This window comes from Pleurodeles waltl, chromosome 4_1 (genome assembly GCF_031143425.1).
Source record: "Pleurodeles waltl isolate 20211129_DDA chromosome 4_1, aPleWal1.hap1.20221129, whole genome shotgun sequence".
Taxonomy (NCBI): domain Eukaryota; kingdom Metazoa; phylum Chordata; class Amphibia; order Caudata; family Salamandridae; genus Pleurodeles; species Pleurodeles waltl.
The window spans coordinates 231,115,974-231,137,380 of NC_090442.1; the positions used below are offsets into that span (position 1 = coordinate 231,115,974).

General features: G+C 42.9%; 1 protein-coding gene across 1 annotated transcript in view; it reads right to left on the reverse strand.

The window, feature by feature from the left end:
• LOC138288499 (poly(3-hydroxybutyrate) depolymerase-like) overlaps positions 1-21,407 on the reverse strand; it is a 240,661-nt gene that overhangs the window by 46,320 nt on the left and 172,934 nt on the right. Inside the window, exon 8 of the mRNA XM_069230048.1 lies at positions 16,051-16,093. Within this exon, the coding sequence (XP_069086149.1) occupies positions 16,051-16,093 (43 nt within the window). The remainder of the gene's footprint in view (positions 1-16,050; positions 16,094-21,407) is intronic.

A 21,407-nucleotide genomic window follows, 5' to 3' on the forward strand; every position in this document is an offset into this window, starting at 1 on the left:
ACTCCTTTCTGATCTTAATCTACCACTCAGACAGTATATGAGTGTAGCCCTAATGTTAGTCTATGAAAGGAGCAGGCCTCACAGCACTGGAAAATGAAGTTAGGAGTTTTCCCCTACCAGGGCATATAAAACACATAGGTATATGTCCTGCCTTTTGTCTACACAGCATCCTGCCCTATGGTACTTATGTGTAGAAAAAGAGGAATTTAAGGCTTGGCAAGTACTTTTAAATGCCAAGTCGAAGGGACAGTGAAACTACACACACAGGCCTTGCAATGGCAGGCCTAAGACATGGTTCAGGGGCTACTTATGTGGGTGGCACAATCAGTGCTGCAGACCCACTAGTAGTATTCAATTTACAGGCCCTGGGCACATGCAGTGCACTTTACTAGGGGCTTACAAGTAAATTAAATATGTCAATTGGGTATAAGCCTATGTCACCATGTTTTAAGGAACAGAGCATATCCACTTTAGCACTGGCTAGCAGGGGTAAAGTGTCAAAACGTGGAGGGAGACAGGCAAAAAGTTGGGGGTGACCACCCCAAAGCTGTCAGGTCTAACATTCCCCATGTAGTCTTTACAGGTGTGTCAGTCTTCAGAAAGTTGACTAATTCTTGTGGGCCATAAAGCAATAAGCACTAATACTGAAAAGTTCAAGTCAGGCAGTCGGTCAGTAAAGCTTTATTTGTTACATTTCCCTAGCATAAAAGTACAGGATAAAATACACAGAGATTAAAATGCATTGACAATTCAGTATACCATAAAAATTGAACGGAGCCAGGAAAATCCCTAGCACTTCCATTAAACCATTACCACACTTTAGAATATCCAGGTAATGAGATCCCCCCTCCCAAAAAGTGCAATAACATCTTCCAAAATAATCGTATAATCTAAAACAGTATATGTTCATTAAAATACCATACAGTAGAAAATACAATTGCATGTCATCCCAGGTGTGCTTTTTCATAGCAAAATACATTTTCTGGACTTTAGGCACTGCCAAACATAGAGAGCCATAGCCTGCCAAAACACAGGGGCATCAAGTTTCTTTAGGAAACAAAGGGCTGGTCTGCAATGTCTAAAATGAGAACCTTTTAAAAGGGGCACAATAAGGTTTTTCCTAGGAACCTCTTAAAATGGGCAAAAGAACATGAAGTGCAAGTCAGATTGGGAGGAAATTCCATTACAGGGGCAGGGACATAAATCCTTCAGGGAGTAACACCTTTGGGGATAGCCCAACATTAAAGGTAGATAGTTTAGATGGATCCTGGTGAGAACAAACCAGTGCTGCAGGTTCTGAATATCTAATAAATAAGGTTGCAGGGACATAAATCCTTCAGGGAGTAATACCTTTGGGGCTAGCCCAACATTAAAGGTAGATAGTTTAGATGAATCCTGGTGAGAACAAATCAGTGCTGCAGGTTCTGAATATCTAATAAATAAGGTTGCAGGCTCGCATGCAAGGGAGTCTGGTTGTAAGAAAGTACTGCCACTTTATTTTTGCTAGATTCCACTTTTTTCCCCCTAACATTCACCCGAAATGCCTGCTTCAACTTTGAGGAGAATTGAGGTGAGGTGAATAACTCAGCCCTATTTCCTCCAGGGTCGATTTCACGTAGGACATCCAGGGTGCCTCGAGAACTGCATGTCATCTCAGACAGTCCTCGAGCGTCCATTGATTTAACTTTACAGATTATCTTGTCCAGATTGAGCACCAGAGCAATAGAGGGGCAAGTTTAATTGTATCCATAAAATAGGGAAAGCCTCACTGGTCATGGCACACACTGTTGGAGCAGCTCCTTGGGACTGTTAAAAGATTTTTTGAGAAAGCGTCCTCTGCGCGCTGAATTGCATGTCCACCATGCTCCAAATCCCTGCCCCAAATGTGGCAATTGCCACATATTTAGCTCAATAAATGGTCAGAATCTCATTAACTGGTTTCGCGCCTAGTTCCTTACTGAAGTTTATCAGGGCCAAGATTGACTTTTCTAACATGACCACTCTATTAGACACCATTGAATTCCACATATACTTAACATCAGAGGATGCCCAGTTAGGGAAAACTCAAGGCGTCACTCACCCTAAGGTTATTAATGGACAATGGAATTTTGGGCCTTCTTCCACAATTCATGGCAAAGGTTTTGCTCTAATTCACCTTTAAGTCCAGCTCTGCATGAAGATAGTATACTCCTCTATTAAACCCTGCAGTGCCTGTCCAGTTTTTACCACAAGCACTGCATCGTCCACATAGAGGAGGATAGGAAGAGGACATGCACCAATTTATGGGACATCTCTAGCTCTCCCCACTAAAGCTGCTTATACACTGTTAGTGTACAAGGAAAATAGGAAAGGGGGCAAGCACACATCCTTGTCTAACCTCACATTTAATCTTAAAAGACTGTGTGCACGCCCTACCATAATGCACACAGGCACTCGCTTAATGAGGTTAATAATGGCTGCCTCAATTCCCATCTCAGACATAAGAGCCCAAGGTTTTGAGTGAATCACACAGTGAAATGCAGCCATCAGATCTATAAATGCAGGTAAATCAAGCCTTTCTTTACAACTGCGTACTTGCCTATTAATATTCTAAAAATCAGGCCTTGGTCGATGGATCGTAACCACTTTTTTAATCTGCACTGAGTGTCTGGTAGGATGCTGTTAGCTGTGGCCTAATTCTCCAATCTATGCAGCAAAATCCTACCCATTGCTTTGGTGGTAGAGTCAAATAGGGATATGGGTCTGTAATTCTTTGCTTGTGACTTAGTCCCTTTTTTTAGATTGCAACAATAACTGACTTTTGCCATGTGGTAGGAGGACCACCCATTGCAACTGCATTGAAACCATTCACATGGAAATGGTGCCCATAAATCCCAACAATCCAAGAAAATATTCGACCTGTGTCCTTGCCATTTCTACATTCTCCTAAAGCCCTCTGTGCCTCAGTTAGTTCAAAGGCTAGAGGCGTGTGATCCCGGTGCTTATTTAAGTCCACCCTGTCTATCTTCCCTGAGCCACTTGCATAAATCGCTGAAATGTGCTCTATCCACCCTGATTCCTGAATATGTACGTCTTTGGTGGGATCAGTGGATTCCCTAAAGTACGGAGCATTCAGTGCCTTCCAAAAGCAGGCATGGACATAGTCCTTGCCCATACTGGCTGTCCGCAGGTCCTCCCAAGCCCTCTCTTTCAGCTCCATTGTCCTAGCACCTCATACCTTTTTATAGGCTCTTCACAACCTTCTGATGAGATCCCTATCTTTCAGGCCAGAGTGCAAAGCCAGGTGAAGCTTTGACAAGGTTTTTGTGTCAAACCATACCCGGGCAAATGGATTTCTTGGTCGGGAGTCACACAAAAGGGCATGGCTTATGTTGGTCATAATTTCCTCAAAAGCACTGGTTTGAATCCTACCCTGTGCCAAGATGTACTCACCCTCTCAACCTCAGGCTATAGGACAATTTAGCATGATCACGGAGGCCTGAGAATACCACCTAAAAGTCATGTGTCAGCCTGCCTAATGTCTTTGAAGCTAAAATAAAATCAATAGTAGATTCACTGTCAACCCCCATAAAAGTAGAAGCAAGACGGCCTAATGGGTCCGATACCTCATTCAACAGTACCAGGTAAAATTTTATCAGGAAACTGGTAAGAGCATTACCGTAGTCTTTGGGTTCAAATGTATCAAGGTCTCACCCTCATTATCTACCAGCCCGCAGACTGGCTTCCCTACCCTTGAGTAGTGGTTGAGTATTGAAGTCACCAACCTAAAGAAGCTTCAAGGTCTTGGAATGAGCATTATCAATAGACCAAAGAACTTCCTCAAGCTCTGCCACCACCCACAGGGCATCACTATCAAAACAATTATTATAGTAATTGATCATTAGCAAATCCTAGTCCCAGTCCCTGGACAAATCACACACAAAACAGTGGAAATAAGGCGAGTGATTATAGAATTGAATAACCTCCTCATCAAATGTATTAACAATCAACGTAAGAAGTCTACCTTTGGCTCTTCCAGTGTTAGGAGGAAGGGCTAGGGAATGATAGGTGCAAAACCCATCTAAGTAGCTAGGCTCTATCTCCCAAGCTTCCTGAAGACAGATCATGTGGTATCCGGTTACTTGGTTGATCCGCCCTAGGTCACCTAACTTTTTCCTGAGTCGAGTAGTATTCCAGGTAACGACCTTAAGAGACTCACAAGAACTAGCCTGCGTGCAGAAGGATTCCAACATGTTCAAGTCACATTTGATGAAAGGAATCTCTCATTCATTCTGGAAAAAGTGGCTAGGGTTATTGTCGGGTCGGCTTAAGTCTATCAGGAGGACTGACAGCTTGCAAGTTGACACCTTTGGGTGGCAATGAATCAATTAAAGATGAGGAAAAGATGGCCACTGCACAAATTTGACCCGACAGGAATGATTATGTACATAGGTCAGGTACAGCAACCTCAGTGAAATACTTAATAGTTTCTTGAAATAGACTGAGTCGAAGCCAGTAACAGCATAATACATGTAACAATCATATATTTATGCACAGAAAAAAGTAGTATATGAAGCATTCAAGTCTTAGGGTAAATGGTGACAAATAACCTTCCAGTATCTACTTTGTGTATTGGTTAGTTTAGGTTTTTTTGGGAATTGAAGTAGGCTTTGATTGCTTCCTAGCTACACCTCTGAGTCACAAAACTCGGTGAAGAGGTCCCATTGTTTGAATTGTGTCTGCTGACGTAGAGTGCATCTTGATTTCACCATCTAACACTTCTTATAGTCTCAACCGTGCACCTTCTGACTAGTGAAGCTGACTGGGGAGACAGGTGTCTGCACCTGATGTCTTAGCCTACTCCTTTCTCCTACTTAAGGGACAAGCATCAACAGAACTAATCAAGGTGCTGCTGTTTACTGATCTATCATATTCTGTAAGGTAGACCATTTTAGTGCTATGTATGTAGTTCCATATAAATTGTTTATGTTTGTTGCAACTAAGAGAAATGAGGGAAGTCTTGCTGGGGCCATCCATTAGCACCAAAAGAAGGGCATTTTAATTTTAGGGCAAATTGGAACATTATTCGGTAAATACACAGGAGAAAGGTTACACACACAGGCTACTGGGTATTTTATGGCACCAGAATAGACAAGCCTCAAAGCATCTATCTTCTATGGTATTTATCCTTTATAGGTTAGTATATATCACCAGCCTGATCTAAAAAAGAAAATCTCAAAACAAATACTTTATGTTCTTAACAAAACTGTATTCAGAAAGGAGCTTTGAAGGATCTTTGTTCAGCCATTGCTCTTTTGGAATGTCATTAACACTTTGGTTAAGCCCACACACCATACACAAAATGGGAGATGGAGCGAGTCCCCAACAGCGATTAATTTGTAGGCATTTTATATCAGCACACAGAACAGCAATTGGTCTTTTGGCAGTTGACAGTATTTTGCTGCATTATATTTGCACCAGAAATCAAATGCATCCCTATTTCCAGCATCACTTCCTACACAATTTCTTGCCCTCCCAAGGAGCTTGTGCTGGTGCTGCTCTATGAGTGGCGATACTGGGTCTGTATTTTAGAGCACCCATCAACTCCCAGTGCTGTCAAACTGCTCATTTCCTATGGAGTGCACCAGAACTCTTGTGGCCAACCAGGGTAGCCATCTTGGAATGGTTTTGTCCATAGTGTATCATTGATTCACTGTTCCAAGCTGCCATGTTTAGAATGAATGTGGTGGCCCCATCAAAATGGTAAAACAATGACACAGTATGCAAAGTACCATTCTAAGATAGCTGCCCCCTGCAATGTTTACGAGAAAGCCATCTTGGAATGCTACTGTGCACACTACATCACTGTAACATGGCATCCTCTTTGTTTCTAGATGTACTGGCCACTATGGGGTCGTTCGTGGATGTCATAATAATATGGGTATTGCGTGCAACACTGCAAATTTTAAAAGTGCTTCTTCCATAAGTTTGTCCAGTAGCGTTTAGCATGAACGCTTAGCCCTTTCCTCTCCCTAGAGTCAAATCCATGGGATTTAGTCTTGCCAGGAATCTACCACTCCAGCTGAAACTCAGTGCAGTAGATATCTCCTGTTATATCTGTCCACGCAGTCTTAAACCCGTAGTACCTTACCTTTCATCTAAAATGTGTACCTCCAATATATCAACACATGTCATTTCAAAATTGGAAGATTGCAATGGTCTTTATGTTGGGCTGCCATCTGGCATGTCTGAGAAGTTGCACATAGTGCAGAATACTGTAAGAAGGCCTATCTTCCATGTCAGGAAATCTGATCATGTCAATCTGCAAAGACGTCAGTAATAAGGGTTAGCATTTGAATCTATGCATAATTCAGAAAGATTTTACCACCCGGTACTGCTTATTTTAGCACCTTTAACGAATGACTCTTTGAAACCCCTTGGATCAGGAAACTAACTGCTGCTATGTCTTCTAATGACCAGGAGATCACAGCAAGGTGGCCATCCTTTAGGCTTCTCTGGTATGAGCTATGGAATTAGTTACTCTGCACATGAGACAAATTGATAATTTTCTCATTTTCAGATAGGATACCAAGACCAATCCCCACCATTAAAGTGTCTCAAAATTATTGTTGATTCCTTTCCTTTCATTGGGGCTCCTTGGTTTTCCCAGCGCCAAGACCCATTTCTAATGTGCTGTTTAAGTAGCAAATTCAAATCAAAAGGGAAGGTGGTCACTGTTTTTTTTTTTTTAAATAAAAACCGCAACCTATGTCAAAAGCTACTGACTCTTTAATCAAACCAAACTGATGTACAGATGAGCTTTGTGACACTGGGGTATTGGGATTCTGTTATAGTCAGTGATTCTTAGAGCCTGAGGGAATACAAGTACTCAGATAGCTCAGTTGGAAAGGACGTCTAGCACACTGGGTTAGTCAGTGCCTCTTTGCTAAGGTGGTACACAAACTCTAGGAAGGGTAAGGAGATGGTCGTCCTTTCATGTCCTTTGCTGGTTCATTAAAATGGCTGATAGAAGAGATTTGGGGAAATCCTTCTTTCCTTGAAATGGCAAGGTCTGTGTTTAAGAAGTATATGTCTTTCTTTGGAGACTATTGTATTTCTTCCCTTCCACTGTTCAGGTGAGCTTGCATAGAAAATCATTAAGCGATGATGAATATGCCAAGCAACTAGCTACAATATGCAGATACATCTTGATCTTGCTCAATACACAAGACAACCCACAATGTCTAATTTTAGGGCAGAAGGTTGAGAAATCATAAACTGAATTTTTGAATATCGCTTCACATAAAAATAACCTCCTTATGATCCAACAAACATAACTAAAGGAACCTTATAATAATAAAAATCAGAGTGAATAGCCTGTAGGCAGTTCACCAGCACTCTGCACTAATTAGATGAGACTGAAGGAATTATCAGACAAGAACAGAAAGTTGCTACCTCCAGTGTCTGAAATTTGGTCTGTAAAATAAGGTATGATGACAATATCGGCCATTGGTTGAACTTTGCTCGCCAGGCCCAGACTGTGTCAGAAAGATGTCTTAAAAAAGACTAATGTAAGCCCTACAAGGATATGTTCACTGGAGCACACTAAAAGACGTTCTATTGCACATGGAGAAGTTACTCTCCGTTTTTGACCCAATAGGAAATAAACATTCTATAGCGGGTTTACACGTAGATTCTGATTTTAAATTGGGCAGAGCGGTATGCCCAGGAAGGATACTGCTCTGCCCAAATAAAACCAGGTTGAGTTTGGTGGATTCGGGCATCCAGCAAAAAATGGCAGAAGTTCTGTCTGCCATATTTAGAGTGTCCCCATGTCTATCCACTCTAAATAGGGCAAAAGCCATATCTGCCACCCTTTTGCAGCTGAGCCACCTCTGCTAAATAACCCCTTGACCCATCTCTTACCAGTTGCAAAAGTTCATTCATTCTACAGGCACTCACAGGTCTCATCAAACCCCATGCTGGTCTCCTCTTGAAAGTCGTTACACGTGTAACCACATTGGTTAGTGAGTATATGATTATATGCACATATGGGTTTGTTACTGCAAGCACACTTATGCCTTCTGTTGGTCTCTCACTGTGTGTTTCTACGCACTCAAAGCTCCTGTTCACAGCTACATGACTGTTTGAACGTCCCTAACCTTAGGGGACAGTGGGATGAGCATCGCCCATTGACCCCTTTGGCGCAGCATGGGGATAAAGTTAGGAGATTCTTTCTCCATAACGTGGAGCAGCAGAAAAGGTGAGGCGAGCACTGCATCACCAGGGTACAATCCAGGCAGCGTATTGGTCAGTCTCCCTTCTGCTGTCCAACGCAAATGATGGATGGAGGTGAATCTTTCATATGATTGCTGCATTGGGCAGTAGTAATATTGGAGGCTTCACTAGAAGTCAATCTGAGTTCAGAATCAAATGAAATTAGATTACGAAATGCATCGAGCTTGGACGTACTATCTGTTGATATAATTTTATAAAACTTTAAAATACCAGTTTTTAATGACTGCCATTATATTTGTGCTAATTGGTGGCATCTTTCAGTATCAGGTTCTGGGTGTCCCCAACTCCCTCACTACCAACACAATTATGTTACCAAGAAATAGGCTATTTGCTTTTAAAACTAATTGTAGGTAAAAGGAAGACCAAGAAAATAAAAATAAATCATACATATATGTTGTAACGAATATGGTCGCTAGCAACTAGTTTTCAGTGAAAGGCGCCATATTGTGAGACGCATGCTTGAAATGCAGAACTAGGTCATGTTCTATTCAACAGAAGCATTTCAAAGAAAAACGCCTTAGAAAAAATATGGGTCCAGCCTTCATGCTGAAAAAGATGGTGAGGGTATAGCTGGCAAGCACAGGCTTGCTTGTAATTCATCGGGTAGAAGCCTGGCAACAGCTATGTTGCAGGGTTACATGAAAGAAAATCATTTTGCCAGCCGTCGTGGTGAGATTATGCGGTGTTGTTTTCTGTGTTTTTCCAGTGTGAGTACATTTCGCAAAATTCGGCGCAGGAACACTTAGAATCAGGTAAAAGGTCCTCAACCCCGGGATACCGCTCAACCCAGCTTGTAATTGTGGCCAGACTACGAGAAGGCAATCACCGAGAGACGGTTTAACGCGCCTCACTGAAGTTAGATGCATCTGTTTGAAGAACATTTCAACATCTGTTCTGTTTTTCACTTGAACCGGATCACGGAACTATAGTATTCTTTTACAAGATGCCTCTTAGGATCACGGAACTATAGTATTCTTTTACAAGATGCCTCTTAGGATCACGGAACTATAGTATTCTTTTACAAGATGCTACTTAGGATCACGGAACTATAGTATTCTTCTACAAGATGCCTCTTAGGATCACGGAACTATAGTATTCTTTTACAAGATGCCACTTAGGAGACATCACACCAGCTGCATTGCAGAAATCGACCTCTGGGCTGTGTAAAAGTTTACAAGCGCTAACATGACTGTGCGCTCTTGTGCGAACATAGAGACAGTGTTGATTTCAGTGTCCCGCTTTGATCAACCTGGTAAACTGATGCATATTTTCAGCAAAGTTGGACATCCGGTTGCTGAAGGAAAATATTTGAATGATCCTGATTCTAATGTGGTTAGTGTATTCCGACCTGAGCGTAAACCCCTATTCACTCACAGTTTGGAATTATGAGTTAAAAGGTATTTATTGTATCCAGTAATAATTGAACACTGAAATACATCAAGGCTCGTTCAATTTCAGCAGATCGAACTTGTCTATATTTAACATGGGAAAAGCACATAGGGTTTGGTGCATTAAACACCAAAGTCCGCATGTTACTCCCTATAAACTCGTAATAGGTGCTATTTATCGAACCTGATTAATAACGTACCCCATGGTATCGTTATTTATCTGGAGTACTAAAGAGAACCTATACTCGTGATCAGAGACTTAGAGAGGTTTTAAAAATAATATGCATAGTTTTTTTTTTAATTTGTGCTTTAAAGTATGTTACAAATGGTATGGCGTTGGAAGTGACCCTTTATGTAGGGTTATCCCAAAACTGTTTGCCTTTCTCCTCCTGTTTTCCTGGCCCTCATTTTGTTGGCTTTAGGGCACTGGGCACTGTTAATCAGTGCTAAAGTTATGTGCTCTCTTCCCTAAAACTTGGTATAGTTGGATTACACCTATTTGGCTTATTTAATTTACCTGTAAGTCCTTTGTAAATCGGTATACCATATACCCAGGGCCTGTAAATTAAATGCTATTAGTGCAGCACAGATTCCGCTACCCACAGAAGTATCCTTTCAAACTTGTCTCACACCTGGCAGTGCAGTGCCTGCGTGCATAGTTTACTGCCACATTGACTTGGCCAGTCAAACTACTTGCCCAGACCTAAACTCCCTTTTTACTATACCCAAGTTACCCCTAAGGCCATATGGGCAGGGTGCTGTGTATGTAACAGGTTGGAACATATCTTTTTATGTGTTACATGTTCTAGTAGTGACAAACAGCCTATTTCATTTTTTCACTACTGTGAGTGCTGCTCCTCCCATAGGTTTGCTTTGGGAATCCCCTTATATATGTCTAAGTGTAATTTCTGATCCGTGAGGAGTAGTGTGGGCACGTTTGGTATGTTGGGAATGGTAGTGAAAAATCATCCTTACTGCTGTTGGGGATTTCTCATTACTATTTCAGAAGTGCCACTTTTAGAAAGTGGGCCTTTCACTGTGCTCATAACTCGAGTGCTTCGCAGGCTGACTCCAATCCACATCTGGGGCAGAGTTACAGCTTCACTTGGTGCATACTTTCCAGACAGCCATAACACAAGAAGGGCTAGGTGTGACAGAAGAGGCATCTGCATACTGATAGTCATCCTGGGCTGAGGAGAGGGAGGGTAGCTCACACCTTACATGTCAATACAGGGAGTGCAGAATTATTAGGCAAATGAGTATTTTGACCACATCATCCTCTTTATGCATGTTGTCTTACTCCAAGCTGTATAGGCTCGAAAGCCTACTACCAATTAAGCATATGAGGTGATGTGCATCTCTGTAATGAGAAGGGGTGTGGTCTAATGACATCAACGCCCTATATCAGGTGTGCATAATTATTAGGCAACTTCCTTTCCTTTGGCAAAATGGGTCAAAAGAAGGACTTGACAGGCTCAGAAAAGTAAAAAATAGTGAGATATCATGCAGAGGGATGCAGCACTCTTAAAATTGCAAAGCTTCTGAAGCGTGATCATCGAACAATCAAGCGTTTCATTCAAAATAGTCAACAGGGTCGCAAGAAGCGTGTGGAAAAACCAAGGCGCAAAATAACTGCCCATGAACTGAGAAAAGTCAAGCGTGCAGCTGCCACGATGCCACTTGCCACCAGTTTGGCCATATTTCAGAGCTGCAACATCACTGGAGTGCCCAAAAGCACAAGGTGTGCAATACTCAGAGACATGGCAAAGGTAAGAAAGGCTGAAAGACGACCACCACTGAACAAGACACACAAGCTGAAACGTCAAGACTGGGCCAAGAAATATCTCAAGACTGATTTTTCTAAGGTTTTATGGACTGATGAAATGAGAGTGAGTCTTGATGGGCCAGATGGATGGGCCCGTGGCTGGATTGGTAAAGGGCAGAGAGCTCCAGTCCGACTCAGACGCCAGCAAGGTGGAGGTGGAGTACTGGTTTGGGCTGGTATCATCAAAGATGAGCTTGTGGGGCCTTTTCGGGTTGAGGATGGAGACAAGCTCAACTCCCAGTCCTACTGCCAGTTCCTGGAAGACACCTTCTTCAAGCAGTGGTACAGGAAGAAGTCTGCATCCTTCAAGAAAAACATGATTTTCATGCAGGACAATGCTCCATCACACGCGTCCAAGTACTCCACAGCGTGGCTGGCAAGAAAGGGTACAAAAGAAGGAAATCTAATGACATGGCCTCCTTGTTCACCTGATCTGAACCCCATTGAGAACCTGTGGTCCATCATCAAATGTGAGATTTACAAGGAGGGAAAACAATACATCTCTCTGAACAGTGTCTGGGAGGCTGTGGTTGCTGCTGCACGCAATGTTGATGGTGAACAGATCAAAACACTGACAGAATCCATGGATGGCAGGCTTTTGAGTGTCCTTGCAAAGAAAGGTGGCTATATTGATCACTGATTTGTTTTTGTTTTGTTTTTGAATGTCAGAAATGTATATTTGTGAATGTTGAGATGTTATATTGGTTTCACTGGTAATAATAAATAATTGAAATGGGTATATATTTTTTTTTGTTAAGTTGCCTAATAATTATGCACAGTAATAGTCACCTGCACACACAGATATCCCCCTAACATAGCTAAAACTAAAAACAAACTAAAAACTACTTCCAAAAATATTCAGCTTTGATATTAATGAGTTTTTTGGGTTCATTGAGAACATGGTTGTTGTTCAATAATAAAATTAATTCTCAAAAATACAACTTGCCTAATAATTCTGCACTCCCTGTAGGCTTTCCTGCCTTCACACAATGGACTGATTACCCCCACTGATATCTAGAGACAGGGCTGGGTTGAAAGAGTGTTGTGCTTCACTTGAAAGGGTCCCTTCGACGTTACACCAAGAACAAGGACATTTTTAGAGCACTTTTGGGAACTGGGATTGAACCTCTGCCAGAAGGACTGCTGGACTGCACAAAGGACTCATCTGGACTTCTTTTCTTTTGTTGTCCTGCTGCCTCATGTCTGGTGGGTGGCACAAAGGACTCATATGGATTGTTTTTCTGCTTGTTGCAATGCTGCCAGTTGCTCCCTGACTTTGTTCCCACTGGACATTGCTGAGTTGTCAGGAGAAACCACCATCCCTTTCATTTGCGTATCTGGATGAGCTGGCCTGTCATCCTGCTTGGTATTCACAGTGTTCTCCCAGGAGCCCAGTGCGTGGTGGGCATTGGTTGCTACCCCTGGCTTCTACCATTAGAGTATTAGTAAGTGCCTCCTATCTGCCTTACATGTGGAAGGCTAGCACATGGTGAGTGCTTCATTTCTATTTCTGCTGTCTAAGTTAGCTCGTGACTGATTCACTAGAATAAGTCCAGCCATAATTCCAATGCAATCATACCCCCTGCAATTTACTGCCTGCCATGTGGCCGAAATCTGACTGTGAACAGTGCTTTGCACTGTTCAAGATCACTGTGTTTATATTCGGTTCACAGGGTGCTGTAGCGCCGAGGGAAGGCCAATGGGAGCGACCACAGGATCACCCAGGTGATCCTGTGCCCCCATCACATGACCTGAGGAGTGGGGGCTGACGTAGGCTTTCAGGGCCTGCTTTCCACATCTGCCGGCACCTGGAGCCTCTGTGCCATACCCTACTGCCAGAAAGGATCTCCTCCGAGGGAATCCTCTGTTCAGTGCCTTCCTGTTCAGGCACCTGTGGTGAAAGGGAGCACCATCTTCCCAACAGCGTTTTTGCACTGCAACAGGGAAAGGTGTGTCCCCACCGGCGGTGCATAGACCACAAGGACTACCCTGGCCGGCGTGACATGTGAGCCACACAACTGCCCTGAGTGTTGGGCACTCTCCCCTTACCTGCCATGTGGGGTTTGGCAGCACAGGTAAGCCCCTGGCAGTTGGTCTCCACCGCAGCCACACCATGCGATTGAGGGTGTTCTTGCACATAGGCAGAACTGGAAGAGGTCCTCCCCCTTCAACTTGCAAAGCATGCCTCCCCCACCTGCATCTCCTCACCTTGGGCCGGCCCAGTGGGGATCCTTTGCTGAGACAGTGGATTGCCACAGCAAGACCCTCAGGAGAGGCAAGAGGTTTCCTCCCTGAAGGCTCATTCAAAATTACTGTAGACCACCTAATAGGAGCCCAGGTGTGTAGAGCCTTAGGGTCTCACTAGGATTCATTTACCTACATGGGCTTAATCTTGCTGATGGATTTATGATGTTTTTTTGTGATTACAGCTCTCACGATGACCTTTAAAGACTTAAGTGTCCACTGCATTTTATGCCCTCAGTGTTCACTGTAGTATATCATTTATGCCTGGCATTATCAGGATAATGTGTAATATATAGTGTGACTTCATAAAATGCACAGTAATGTTTTCTTTCATGATGTTGGGCAACCTAAGAGTATTTTCCTCATTCCACTCACTGTGGTGTTTGTGAAAAATGCCTTGTGGCAAAGTAATCACTGATTGATGTTGTTTTCACTTATGATTTATGTATAATATGCTATATATTTTTAGATTATGTGGGGTCTCTTTTTTGGTGTATTTATGTTGTTACTGGTGTGAATCTGTTGCGCTAAAGCTTTATACATGACATCTCGGGATAAGACTGATTGCTCCTCGCCAGGCTACCTAGGGTGAACATAGGTTATCTTTGGTGTGTAACTGACATGCCCTGACTAGAGTGATGGGTTCTCTCTGGCTGAGGTGCATACCCTAGACAACCAGAAACACCATTTCTAACGTATGGTAACTTAAAAAAAAATACTATTTCTGAGAAAATAAAATGGAAGTGGTAAAACTGACACAAATAATCCTATTTAAGGTATTTAAGAGGAGAATTGCAGATCTGATCCCCCATTACCCAGAGTTACCATCTTGTGATACCTTCCACAGCACAGGGACAAGTAACATGATATTCCAAGAGAGTGTGTTCCATGCTCTGTAGCACAGAACTCACCACTCAACAGTAAAGAAAGTATTCAGTATCACGGCTGTCTGTCTATTGTTCCGGGTCTCTGGAAGCCATGGGCATTGCAAATGATTAACCCTCGGGTCATGAAGGCAGAGGCAGGAACAGAAAGACTTGTGCATCGTGTGGTTCCCACTCCTAACCCTTTCTTAGCCCCTCTGCAGCGTGTATGAGGCTGTTAAGGGGGCATCAGTGGGAAAAGGGTCAGTCCTGTGATGCCACTGGGTTCAAATGGTGATTGAGGTCATTGCACTGCTCTAGGCATTTTGATGAATCGACATCCATGCAGGAAGCCTCAAACTAGCATATGATTACAGATACATGTCTTGCTCCCTGGAGATCTAGTGTCCATTTGAGAAACAGACACTGATTAATTCCAAACAATGTCCTGAATATTTTGAAAAACTGTTCCCTGTATATCAATGGAAAGTTGTAGATACAAGTGGCCTCATTCATGAAAAATGGAGGAAAGTGTTTACAAATGGTCTGGGGAACCAATTTGAAAGGCATGATCTTTGATTGCTGCCACATCACCAGAAGTGACCACTGCAAACTTACAACAAAAGTGCAAGTTACATGTCTCTACTCCCACAGTAAAGCAATTGTCGTACTCTTGTGTGGGCAGGAGACATCCCTTCCTAAAGCCCTCTGTGAACCTCCCCAAACCCCTTTTACTCTTCCCTAAACCCATTCCCTTTTGTAGTAAGTCTGCCACTCTTCCCACGCACTCCCTTGTGTCCCTCCCACATTTACTACTAGAATCAATACTTACATGTGCTGAGACTCTGAAGACGGGGCAGAGATCTCCACACACGTAAGTATAGGAAAAATGGACAATTTGTAGTGTGCTTCATAGTACTACAAAACGTACTACAAAGTGTAATGTGAGAATCAGGCCCTAGGTACGCATCAATATATGTGTGTTTTTGAAAGTAGATATAAAGGTATTTGTATATCCTTTCTACCAGCATTTAACCTAATTATTTGTGCTGCCAGTTTTTAAGAAATATGGGAACTGAGGCACAGGGGTTTAAATGATTTCTAAGCTACCTAGAGCTTATTGATCCAGATCACCAATTTGATCACTACACTACCTATCTTTAGAGAACCTTAAACAATCCTTTTGGAAATGAATAAAAAGAAAGTTAATTCCTATTCACTGCAATCATTTACTCACTGCAATCATTTACAATGTGTTGGATGTGGTGTAGTTAAAAAACGATGAAACTATTTCCCAAAAGCAAAGATATTGTTTTTTAATTTTTGCAGATAAACTTCATTCAGTTGACTTGTCAGCTATCATTAGATGGGAATAAACACTTTAATAGCATGCGAATGACTTCAATTAAATATTCCCAACAGTAAAAGAACACTCTTAATGCTTAGTGTTTACCTTTGCTGGAGACAGCCGTGAAAAGCAATGTGCAGTCGGCATCCTGCATAAAAATGGGAAGCAGAATTACAAATGGGCTAGATTCAGCTACAACAGACGCCAAATAAAGCAAATACGCTGATGTCAATTTAGCAAAACTGCAGTTACTAAGCAGCATTACCAAAGGACCAATTAGACTTCTTTTGTCTGCAAGGATGGATGAGAGCATCAGTGCAAATGTTCAGAGCGAGACTCTCTTTACGGGGGCTAGTCCCTCTGGTGAGATGATATGTGATATGCAATGATCTGCAGACAATCTATCACTTCATCTATCTGCAAATTAGATCTCTAGCACAGACATTCTTTCTTACCCTCAGCTCAATATTCGTTCATTGATTCAGCCATGTCTTCCATCAGCAATTTGTTCTTTGTCTTTTGGAAATTACTTGCAAGCAACTACCCAACAGCTTGTTCTAGCTAATAACAGTCCGATGTTTGCTCTCAAGAAGTGGATTGCTTGTGACAACCAGCACTCTGCTTGTCAGGAAAAAGTGTATTTTTGCACATACGCAAATGACTGCATGACTGAAGCATTCGCCACCTGTACCACTTACCCTGCATAAGGGTTTTGCTCATGCACAGAAAACATGAAAAGGAGGAGGCAGTTCACAAGAACACTCACTCTAAGAAGCACTAGCAAAGCCAATAGGTCCGGCGTTGGTTGTCAGCTTTTTGGCTTTGTCAACACATTTTTTTTTATCAAGGTTTTTACAAAACTTTATTATTGGAGATGCCCCTGTGCCTCTGTCAGACAAAAAATAATTGTGGCTAAAAACAAAAAAGTGATTTTGCACTTTAAATGTCCCCATTGTCATAGAAGTCCCTGGAAGTGAAGAGAACTCTGTGTCTGGATGTCCTTGTGAAAAGGCAGATTGGCATTTCTCACAGTGAGGTTAGCCACCGGCTGTAGTGGGCTGACTCATTGCTCAGATGCTTCATTGTGTAGTGGGTGGAAGACGTGAATGAAACGATAACAGACCAATGTATAAAGACGAACTGTCTGAAAGCCCCTACAAGTAAGTAAATTATACATAAAGAACTTTAGCAAAATCAAAAGGTCTTGGCTAACGCCAGACTTAAAAACGAATGCTGTAGCTATGAATTAAGAGGAACAAGATCATGTTGCAATTATGGCAATGTCTGCTGTGCAGAACGCTCACAGGTAATATAAATACGTTAAAGAAATACCTATATGAAACAGAGATTCAGTCCAGCGCTGTTGATGCACCCACATTATTTACAAAACTGCTCAGTGGCGCATGTCATCATTAGTCTTGTCCAAATGGAGGACAGTATTACTGGTACCCATTTTACCTTTTGGGAAACAGTAGTGAGAGATGCAAGTGAGGACGCCTTATACATAGCACGTTAAATCCTGTGAGGGACTACATACAGGGCCGTATTTATACTTTTTGGCGCACAACTGCGCCAACGCAGTTGTGCGTCAAAAAATTTAACACCAGCTAACACCATTCCAAAGCGCCATGCGGGCGCCTTATTTATGGAATGACGTTAGCCGGCGGAGCTGACTGGTGTGCGTAAAAAAAAATGACTTACACCAGGCAGCGCCGGCGTAGGGGAAAATGGAGCTTGGGCGTCAAAAAATGGGGCAAGTCAGGCTGAGGCAAAATTTTGGCCTCACACCGATTTGCGCCATTTTTTTTTTACTCCCAACCCCCATTGAAATGACTCCTGTCTTAGCACAGACAGGAGTCATGCCCCCTTGCCCAATGGCCATGCCCAGGGGACTTATGTCCCCTGGGCATGGTCATTGGGCATAGTGGCATGTAGGGGGGCACAAATCAAGCCCCCCTATGCCACAAAAAAAAAAAAAAAACTTACCTGAACTTACCTTAAGTTCCCTGGGATGGGTCCCTCCATCCTTGGGCGTCCTCCTGGGGTGGGCAAGGGTGGCAGGGGGTGTCCCTGGGGGCATGGGAGGGCACCTCTGGGCTCCTTCCGAGCCCACAGGTCCCTTAACGCCTGCCCTGGCCAGGCGTTAAGAAATGACGCAAAAGCGGCTGGACGTCATTTTTTTTGACCCGCCCACTCCCGGGCGTAATTTTTGCCCGGGAGTGTAAATACGGCGCACATGCCTCGGAGTCATTTTTTAGAAGGGAACGCCTACCTTGCATATCATTAACGCAAGGAAGGTGTCCACGCTAAAACATGACGCAAACTCCAAGATCTTTGGCGCTAGACGGGTCTAACGCCAAAGTATAAATATGGAGTTAGTTTTGCGTCAGATTTGCGTAAAACAAAAAAAAAACGACGCAAATCCGGCGCAAACAGAGTATAAATATGCCCCACAGTGTCTCGTATTTACCCCTATTTGCAATGCCTTTAAAGTAGATGTCATAATATCGGTATGTTCAGAGTATATTTTTGTAAACAAATGTAATGCTGTTTTAGAATATCTTCTGTAATAAGAATCTCAGCCATATTAAAACATTCTATCTGCCAGAAGGCCGCCTTCTGTAAATGCAGAGGGGAGTTTTTTTTATTCCAGTCGCAGTGTGGGAAAATCCTGCCCATCCCTGTGGCCATCAATGCTTCCTTGCTGTATACAGTGTTGTAGGATCACCTCTCTGTGGTCAGTAGGTGTGTGTGCAAGCATGGAGCTGTGTGGTTGCAGCAGGTAACCGTCCAACACAGCACAGACTACCTCAGGGAAAGAGGAAGGTGCAAGTGATGGAAATATAACCCATTCCACAATAACTGATGGCAGCACGCATGACATAACAGAGTCCCTCCAGAGGGAGGGAGTGATAGTTGAGAGGACAGGAGGAAGCACCCATGGACAATCTCCCAGCGGCATCCCTCCAAGGCTCTGTCCTGCCACGCCTGGCATGGGTGGTGGGAGACAGCCATCACTTTGTGAATGGAAGACCATAAAAGTTCAGGGCCCCTGTCTGGGACAAGGAATAGATATGACTGGCCCCAGCAACTGAACAACCACGGGGTAAGGTTTTCCAGGACACTCGAAGCTCTCTGTGTCACCAGCCCAATCTTGTGAGGGACAGAGGATGGAAAGGAGGTGTCAGACCAGGACCTGGGGGGTGTCCCGCAGTGAGTCATTTCTATGGTGTACCAACCTCGATGGTGAATTCACGGGTGTGATCTCAGTTTGCCCAAGTGATGGAGTACAGGCGTAATTTTTAGAATGTGCATCTCCGCCATTAACTAAAATCTAGAAGTTTCTAGTTAGGGATTTCAGGCATAGTCTGACACATAGAGTGACTCAAGAGGTACTTACGGGAAAATGACCTCACACCTGCTCACTTTCATTCGCTGCAATCTGAAAGACACTTCTGGGTATACACTACTGGAAAGGGAAGAGGTGATCTTGCCCATGGCTCAAGAGAGAAGAAACGTTACCTTGCCAGATATGCATAATCCACAAGGGATTGAGTTGTGGAGGTGTGATATGTTTTCCCAAGTAAGTGGGTGTACCTGTTTGTCAAGAGAGCTATATAGAATGCACAACCTTGCCCTGTTGTACCAGATGCATTTGGTAAATACAATTCTAGAGTTTGGTGCGCAGTCAGCTGTGTATGTGGAATTTCTCTGTCAGTATGTTGAGTCGAGTTAAGGGTACTCAGGACCCGCTAACAAACAATGCTTCATGTCGCTATCAAACACATGCACATTGGACCAAGACCATTCCCGTGAAGCTCTGTGCTAAACCGACCAGCAAAAGGGGTATTCCCCCTGAATGGGTAAATTGTAAATTGTGCCTGTGTATGGAACCCAGGATTCTACATTCACAATCTTTAAGCCTCCATTCACACTTCACCTCACCTCGTGGCTTCACACTCACATGCCCTGGCCTCAAATTGTGACCACAACTGCTTAGTGCATTTGTTAGAATCTATGAAAGGTGGGTCGCCCTCATTCTTTCCGTTTCGAAGACACAGTAAGACAGTACTCCTGTACCCCGTTTAACTTGCATTGGACAGTAATGTGATATGGCTGTGTGTTTCTGACCAGCAAAGTATAACACAACATTGCTGGGACAAATAACTTTACAAGGTATGTCCTGCATAGTGGTTAAACCCATTGAGTCACTGCAAAACAGGATTAGCAAAAATCCAGTTTCCAATTCTGAATATCTGGGTGGGTTGGGGAATTTGCTTTGCAAAGATGTGCAGGGTATTGAAATGACATATTCCTATCAATGGGAACTTCACCTAGCACTATTATCAAGAGGGATCCCAGCCTGCGCTGGAGTACTCATTGACACATGTATGTTGTTTGTGAAATCCCAAAGAGACGAACATTGCTGTATGATCCAGAGGTTAACTGGAGTCAGTCACAAAGTCACCACCTTCCATGCATTGAGGTCTACTCAATTTTCTGTGATCGCCCAATGCATATTTCCTCTCCCAGTGCCCCCATGTGGCAGGTAAAACAAGCAATGGCACCCACACACAGGGAAAAAACAAAGGTCACCTGGTTCCGAAATCAGCAAATTAGCCCTTAGAGCACATTGCTTCCCTGCCATTTTGTGGGTATTTGGCTACCCCTAACTTTATAGTGGCATAATAATGGCCTATCATTGAAATAATGGAGGTATTCTGGTAAAATGTTCACTTTCCGATGCATGATAGTGGCTATTACATAGAGTGGGTATTCTTGAAAGCATTTTGTTATCCCTGATATATGAGTGGACCATGGTAGCCTCTAACATGACAGCGGCTCATTCTTATATGATGCAGGTAGATATTTTCGCAAAGGCAAAAAGTGGCAAATTCTCGACATATTATGGGCATTGTAGACAACATTTTATCAATATCTGGCATAAAAATGCTCCATCTTTGACATCGTAGGGGCATTCTTGAAAATATGTTGGCTTTCACTGGAATGATGCTGCTCCATCTTTGACAACATTGTGGCTGTATTGGCCTTTATAGTGCCCTAACCTTGACATACTGTGGGAAATATTACCAACATTTTTGTATGCCGGAGGCACGATGTTAGCCCATCCTTGACACAACTTGGGCGTTCTTGCATAACTTCAGCTATCCCTGCCAACTGGTCATGAAATTATTTGTCTTATGATGAACATCCCTATGATGTGTGTAATGTTGATAAATGGAAATGAAAGTGGGAATCTGTTCACATTTAATGTTAGTACATGCGAGTACTTAATAAAAGAAACTTCTAATGTTTGGGGACAAAACACTTATTTACAAAAAGAAGACGTTAGTATTATTTCAGGACACAAAGTTTATTCTGTTCATGAAAATGAGTAGCTTTTGTTTTGAGAAGAGGTTTTTTGTAATCGGGCAAATTGAAGTTGCCAATAAAACTTGAGA